We start from the raw sequence: 7,815 nt of genomic DNA on the forward strand, positions 1-7,815 counted from the left end.
TTATCATCTTTTTAAAATTTTTAAAAAATGTTTATTTATTTTGGGGAGAGAGAGAGAGACAGAGACAGAGAGCACAAGCAGGGGAGGAAAGAGAGAGAGGGAGACACAGAATGTGAAGCAGGCTCCATCCAGGCTCTGAGCTGTCGAGCTGTCAGCACAGAGCCTGACACGGGGCTCGAACCCATGAACTGTGAGATCATGACCTGAGCTAAAGCTGGACACTTAACCAACTGAGCCACCTAGGCGTCCCTCTTATTATCTTATTTGTTAAGGAGCTGTCTCTGCCTTTGAGATAGAACCTTAGCTGATCATGTAGAGTCAAACTTCCACCTGGCATTCTTCTTCTGCCTAAAGAAAAAAAAATTTAATAGTGCAGGTTTTCTGGTGAGAAATTTTGTTAGCTTTTTGTTGTTTAAAATGTTTCCGCACAGCCTCCCTCAGTACGCACAACTGGCCAGACGGTATATTGGTTACAGTTGATGCACCTACAGTGACACATCGTTACCAGCCAGAGTAGCTGCAGAACAGTCTACATTAGAGCCCTGGAGCAAGGCTTCCAATGCAATCCCTTTGTAGGAGCGCGCATGTTCCAGACCGGTGTTTGTGTTCCTAGACTTATCCATGCAATCCCTGTCGGCTGTTTTTGTTTTCCTTTGGGCTTGCCAAGTTTAACCGCAAGGTGCTCAGCCTGGCACTCCGGCCAGGATGCAAGAGAGCCTTCTTCTGCCCTTGGGAGCTCTGTCCCTGTCCAGATGCCCCTCGCCTTTTTTCCGGTTTTCCATACTAGAAATGCTGTGCTGCCTGAACTTTGACCCATCTTGACTCGGCTTGGATCCATCCTTCTTCCCGGTGCTTTGGCCTGGAACCTGCTTCCGCAGGAGGCCTAGGTCTGGCCTCTGCAGCCACGGTCCCCGCACTGCTGGCTGAGCTGCCTGCCATCTGCTTCCCCAGCTGCATCCGTAGGAGGGCAGTTCCCACAGCTGCTCATCCCTTTCTTGATGGGAAGTGGGATCCAGGCTCTTCCCCGTGGGAGACTGCTCCCCTCTTCCTGACAGCGGGTTCCCCTTTGTCGGGGTTGATGTCAGGGACATCGGGGAGGCCCCTCCGCCATCTCCTGGAACCCTCCGTACCAACCTCGGGAGAACACTCTTCAGACCTACCACCTCCAAGCCACCGGAATGTGCCTTCACTAAACACCGAGCGGCTGTTACGCTCCAGGCTCTCTCCTAGGCAGTCCAGGCAGGATTAAGACAAGGTACTTGCCCTTGAAAAGTGATGCAACCAAATATGGAGATTGGAAATATGCAAATGCACGGGACAAGGTGATCAAGCAAGATTCCCAGAAGGAGCCCGGGGTCAGGGCCCTGCAGTGAGTCAGAGGAAATCTCCTATTCGTTCTGGAAAGCCGCTCTTTTTTTAAGGAGGAGGTAGGATTTGCGAAGGCCTGCGGGGGACGGAGGAGGGAGGGGAGGAGGAGGGGTTTGCAAATGAAGCTGTTAGGGTGATTACCGGCTGGCCTTGAGGTCAGCTGGAGCAGAGATTCCGGTGAGAGGCAGGCAAAGGGACTGTTTCAGGGAGAACAAGCAGTCCCGTTCACCGGTCTGTAATTTGCAAAAGGGGCTCAAATCAGAAAACCCTGGGAAGATAAGCTTAGGTCCCCTTGGGGATTCCTCCAGATTATCCTGTGTTTGATTTACAGGTGAGTCCAGTAACACTTTCTAAGCTATGAGTTTGGTAACAATGACCACAATCACCAGAATTAAAAGCGAAAAAAAAATCAAGCTTCTTATTCTTTTGAGAAAAATATTTAATTTGATTTTGCTTCTACAAACTTCCAGGAGGCCTCTTACAACACTCTACACTGCTCCCCGCAGGTGTCTGTATGCTTTTATTTCTTTCTTCTTCGGCAGCACTTGCGGCCCGTGAGAGAGCAGTGGCCGATCTGTTCTTCCCTTGGGAGGCAGCTCAGCAGAGCGCACCGGCCGCTTCTTAAGCTGCAAAACTGCCTCTGCAGTAGGCTGATAATTCCTCCGTTTCCTGCGGTGAGAAAGCAGAACACATGGAAGGCTTGGTCCAAGTACGGGGCTTTTGGAATCCCCCAAATAACTGATCTGTTACCTTTCTTTTATTCTGCCCCCCACGCCCCCCCCCTCAACATTCACTTTTATTTAGGGTCAGGTAGTTGGAAAGTGAATTCACTTACAATCCTAGTGGTATATATACCTCATGGGGAGAACACATACATTTCTTTCCATTAAGACATGAGAAAACACATGGTGTAATGATACTGGTTAGGATTTGATCAATACCAATTTGTAATTTCCTTTTTCAAAAAAAAATTATTCCAATCACTGTTAATCACTCAAGGTAATTGTTTTTCTTTTATTTTAGGATATCTTCTTTCTTTCTTTCTTTCTTTTTTTTAATTTGCGGGTCACCTGGGTGGCTCAGTTGGTTGGTTAAGCATCCAACTTCAGCTCAGGTCATGATCTCATGGTTCGTGAGTTCAAGCCCTGCATCGGGCTTTGTGCTGTAGCCTGGAGCCTGCTTCGGATTCTGTGTCTCCCTCTCTCTGCCCCTCCCGGGCTCATGCTCTGTCTCTCTGTCTCAAAAGTAAATAAAACGTTTAAAAAATGTTTAACAAAATTAATTAATAACTTTTCTTTTTTCTATAAAATGAAAAGTAAGGTAGGGAAAGGACTAACCAGTCAGTCACCTGGGCTTCTGTGGGCCACAGCTCAGCTGCTCCCGTGGTGGCCGTGGGGGGGGAAGGGGCGTGGCCACCTGAGCACCCAAGCTCGGGAACCTGCTGGGAGCCGCAGAGGCCCGGCGGCTGGATGAAAGGGTCCCAGCAAGGAGAGGGCAGCGTTTGCACAGCTCCTGCCATGAGAACCGAAACTGGTATCTCCTTCTGCTACCCTGGCTCATGCTGGGAATGAGCCTGCTGGTATCGACCAGGCCTCACAATATTCCAAATCAGACGGAATTTCCACACAGACTCCTCATGAGAAAAAGCATATTTCTACCCCTACAAAGGAGATGCTAGATCAAAGCACTGCAGATATTCATTAAAAGACTCTTCCAATCGGCCCTTGAAGATCCGAAACATAGATAATTAATGGGTTAAGAACCCAAGAGTTACAGTTAAGTCTGGCCCGGAGATAAGGAGGCTAATTGGAGATAAAAAACCGATAAGGGCGGAACACAAGTTAATCCATGTACCTTTGCTAATTGGTGATGCATAGTAATCCCTTCCCCAAGGCCTACATTCTACAAATACCTTCCCTCACACCGACATCTGTGATGAGGATGGAAAAAGAGTAGTTAAAATAAAAACCCAAATTCAAAGCCTGACACATATAAGGCCCCCACGGTGCTTACACGTTCAGCATCAAAGAAAAAGGACAAAATACACTCTTCCCCTTGTGAGCCAGACAGAATGACTCCTAGCCTATCTATATACCGCTTAACCCATGTCTTAATCTTGGCGTTACTGACTTAAACAAATGTGTATGTTATCGTGCTTTTCACTAAGAACATCCTGTTATTCTCGTAGTTGTAAGATTTACTCAACCTCACTGTGAATGGGGTAGTTCTGCTAGAATACTTCTATAAAGCCTGTTTCTGTACACTTTCTGCTGATCAAAGCATCTTATCACAGAATTACCCACTGTAAAAATTCCATCTTCTGATGTCATGTTATCATTTGACCTGTAAATAAAGACACCAAAACCGACAGGACAGAGATGATGCCTGCCTGGTGATAAAAAGGAACCTTGTGGCTCTCTCATCACTTCTCGTCTACACCGTCCATCCTTCAGGGACCCCTGGACTGGCTGGAGCCGGACTCCGGCCAGAACCCACCGGAGCAAGGGCTGGGATGGTCATGGTCCCCTGGGTCTCAAGAGTCCCAAAGACTCTACGTGGAACCAGCAAGCCAGTAAGCGGAAGTCTGTTTCTGAGCTCAGATTAAATCAATCTTTCCTCTTGGTGTTAAAAGTTTCTGTATCATTCTCTTTATGTCTCATGAACGAGTAAAGCCGTCTTTCCACGAACCCTTCCAACCGTCTTTGTGAGCTATGATGCTCAAACGAAAAAAAAGATGGTGACGTCCGTTCCCATACAACAAATCTCCTTGGTCTAAAGTCCCCTGAAGGATGGGGAGGGACCGACCTCCTAGGAACTCCTTCAACCCACCCACGTCCCGGCCCATCTTACCTGGAACTGGCATCAAGAACAGGAAGGACAGCACGAAGAGGAGATAATAGATTCTCATGGCCGACAGGCTTCTCAGCACGCTGAAGACTGGGTGGGAAGGCGTGTCCGTCCACTTTATAAGGGCTGCAGGACACAGGCATAGGTACAAGTAAGCAATGGCTGCAATTCCTGTAATAGTACAGTGATGACACGATGACGTGGTTCCTGATGCTTCATGCCTGTGTCTCTTACCCCACAGACCACGCCCACTCAGCCCAAGTTAATTGCAAACCTAAAGGGTGAAGCAAACTTGAGGTGAGCACACAGCTATCCCGATGCCCTCTAGGCTCCAGGAGCGGGTCCAGCTCTGGCTCAGAGTAGTGATAGCCTTGGGGGGGGGGAAAGATCCCCTCCTCCGGAGAGATGTCCTAGGGCATGTAGTCTGGACTGCCTTGTGGTATTTCTGAGCTTTCTTCCTAAGGCTCTGGGGAGTCTGAAGCTCGCCTGGGACCAAATCAGTCCAGCTTTGGGCATATTCAGAATCTAAGTGTAAACTCATGCTGGTTCACAGCCCAAGCCTGCACAGGTATGCCTGAAATTGAGATAAAATGGGATCAGCTTCCAGATGGTAGGAAAGGGAGGAGAAATGGGCTACTTTCCAGAGTCCCTGGATCTGTCTATTCTCCTTGGCGTGTGATGCAGGACGATAACTTGGGCGAAACATGGCCTCCACTTCATCATCATCTGAAAACTGTCAAATTGATGAGTCACAGTGTCTCATTTTCCCTCATCAGAGAAGGAGAATGCTGGCATGGTGTGTTTGGTGGGCTGGCACCTCTTCCTTGTTGATGACACTCCCTATACAAATGAGGGCCTTAGGAAGGCACACTTAAGACTTCTGGTTATTCATGGTTCCGGAGCATTCGAGGAAGTCCGGATCATGTGATTTCCACTGGATATTGATTCAGTGTCTAAAGGGCCAACTTTTTTTTTTTTTTAATTTTTAGACTTAAATGATTTAAGGGTTATATTTGTCAGTAGACTATTTAATTGAGAGCTGAAGTCACCACAACTTTGCCTGGCTGTTGCATTCTGTGAATGCACTTATAACAGATCCACCGAGGTCCCAGATATATCAGTTCTAGGACTCTGTATTTGGGATCCTGGTGCACCCATCAGGTTCTGTAACAAACTCTGAACACTTCCTATCAATAGAGACAAGTGCCATGTGCTTGGGGTCAGTGGGATGGAAGGGGGCTGGGATGCAAAGAGGGTCAAGTTCTGGTTCTTTCTGTCAGGAAGCCTCCATGTAGGTAAAGGCAGATGTGCATGCAGGCACATAAGCCACAGATAGGGGCGTTCTGATATGTGTCAAAGTGAGGGCTCCAGCACAGGGCTGTGGAAAGGGAGAAGAAAGGTACTTTACAGTAAAAGGCAGACTTAGATAATGGAAGAACAGTTTGGACTTGTAGACACTTCATCTTTTCAAAATCAAAATCTCCTCAGAAGTTTGGGATTTAAGACAACGCAGACATTTTTCAATGGGGAAGGAAGGGAGTGCGGGGCGGGGCGGGGCAGGTGGCGGCTGTGTGGACAGTCTCGCTCAGTCTCACACAGGACAAGAGAGAGGCTGGGGTGGGTCTTGTAGAGAAGTGATACCTGCACAGGCGCTCATTCCAGCTTCAGGTCATGGGGTAGGATTTACTTTTCCACAAGGAGCACAGACCTCCACAGTGAACTCCTGGTCTAATTGGTTCCTTCAGGGACTGGAAGGCATTTCTAAGGCAATGCCATTCTTTTCTAAGAGGTTCTTTGAGAATGAAAGCCATTGTTCCTCATCAGCTAATCCGGAAGCCAGGGCTTGGGGGAAGAGCTACAGCAGTCATGCCCTTCCCACTGCCAAAAGAATTCTGAGAAGCATTTTGAAAACGTTTATAAAGGTTATGCATGTTTGTGGTAAAAATTCAAATCCCAGAAGAGTTAGACAATCTTCTTCACTTTTCCTCTCTACTGGTAACTGTGGTTTGCCTTCTTTGTGGCTTATTATACTTTTTTTTCTAACGTCAAAAATACTTTTAGTCTCTCAAGTACTAGCAGTTACACATCTCCCGCTTAATAATTAATATGTGCCTGTGGTGTCAGATGCCCTCTGAGGAGCTGGTGCCACACCCTGGCCCTAGGGCCTTGAGTCACAGACCTTCAAATGCAGACCCCACACACTGGTGTGCTGGACAGGCCGGATTTTCTCTCCCTCTAACAGAGGTTTCCACATGCTGATAAGGTTGAGGAGAGATGTCAGTTATTTAACCTTTTGTGTTAGACTTTCCGCTAATCTTTTTTTTTTTTTTTATTCTGTTTTGAAAACACAGAGTGGAGTTGTGGTTCATGAAGTTTGGGGTAGAGGGGCAGTGCTATGTGGAGGGCAGAACACTGGGCTTAGAGAGAGAAGTTACTGGTTTAACTGTCAGCCCGATCACCTCTCATTTGGGTTTCCTTGAGCAAGTTCCCTAGTTCTGTGAGCGTCTCTGTACCTCGGCAGTGAGCACAGAGAGGAGTGTGTGTCCCACTAGTCCACAGCGAAAGTCCACAGCATGTGGCCCACAGGAAGAATTACCAAGGAGAGGATGGTTAGCAATATTAAGGCAGCTTAAAGATTATGGCATAGACTCCCAGCAAGGGAATCAAGAAGATCCACGTCTTTCTTTATCTTATCACAGTCTAAGAGGGAGGGCCAGCCACTGTCCTTTATAGCCATTTTAATCTTGTCATGACCACTGATGGTTAAGTTACACAGGCAAAGAAAGGCATTATCGCGGTCTTACAGTTGAGGACACTGAGGCATAGAGAGGTTGAGTGACTTGCCCAACCCACCCAGGGAGTCAGTGGCCATTCTATGAGCCACAGGGAACTGTATACACTTTCCAGGAACTCCTGCCCTCCTGGTAACATATAGATTGCCCAAAGAGATGCCTTAGCAGAAGATGGGAGGAGGGCATTTCATCCCTGTCCCACCAGGCAGGTCCACCCTGACCCCAGTATCTGTTGGGTGCTCCATAACCCAGGCTTTGGGAACATTACCTCCTTCCTCCCCTGTTCCCCTGGCCCTAGAGACAGTAGTGCCTTTCTGCTGTTGCAAATACTGACCCCCTCTCACCTGCTGTTTTTATAGTTTGTTGTTGGGTGGAAAGTTCTGCAGCAGGAGTGCGGGTCTGAGCAGGTGTTGTGAGCTATGCGTATATGTGCATAAACAGTGTGCTAAAGCCAAGGGCTGCCCCCAGGCCAGAGTTTTGCTTCAAACACACAAAAATATCTGAATGCTTTCACACACAGTATTTTTAGAAACATAACTTTGTTGATGGCCTGGATTTTAATTCTCCTGGAGATTGACATTTGGGGACCCCCTATCCATTGTGTTCATAATGAGCAGGAGAGGCCGTGAGGGGTGGGGCAGGAAGGTGTGCCCTGCTTTCCAAAGGGTGACATTTGCTTCTGTCCAGTTGGCTCCTGTAACCTACTCGGAACTAGATGTTTTCGAGAGAATTGGCGCTCAGTGTCACAGGCTGCCTTGTTTAGTTGCCTGAAGTTTCTATTAAAAGTGTCACTTTACTGACTTAATAC

General features: G+C 47.7%; 1 protein-coding gene across 1 annotated transcript; it reads right to left on the reverse strand.

The window, feature by feature from the left end:
* Window positions 1-1,789: 1,789 nt before the first annotated feature.
* Window positions 1,790-4,276, reverse strand: LOC115292763 (beta-defensin 103A-like). Its single transcript, XM_029940911.1, has 2 exons — window positions 4,219-4,276; window positions 1,790-2,037 (listed from the first exon to the last, which is right to left on the reverse strand). The coding sequence occupies exons 1-2, from the start codon at window positions 4,274-4,276 to the stop codon at window positions 1,889-1,891; spliced, it is 207 nt and encodes a 68-aa protein (XP_029796771.1). The 3' UTR covers window positions 1,790-1,888.
* Between the last annotated feature and the right edge of the window lie 3,539 nt (window positions 4,277-7,815).

This window comes from Suricata suricatta, chromosome 1, assembly GCF_006229205.1.
Source record: "Suricata suricatta isolate VVHF042 chromosome 1, meerkat_22Aug2017_6uvM2_HiC, whole genome shotgun sequence".
In the NCBI taxonomy this organism is placed as follows: domain Eukaryota; kingdom Metazoa; phylum Chordata; class Mammalia; order Carnivora; family Herpestidae; genus Suricata; species Suricata suricatta.

Coding starts and splice junctions, on each gene's coding strand:
- LOC115292763 (XM_029940911.1), bottom strand. CDS start 4,276: ATGAGAATCTATTATCTCCTCTTCGTGCTGTCCTTCCTGTTCTTGATG. Junction 2,038..4,218: donor GTTCTTGATGCCAGTTCCAG/GTAAGATGGGCC, acceptor TTCTCACCGCAG/GAAACGGAGGAATTATCAGC.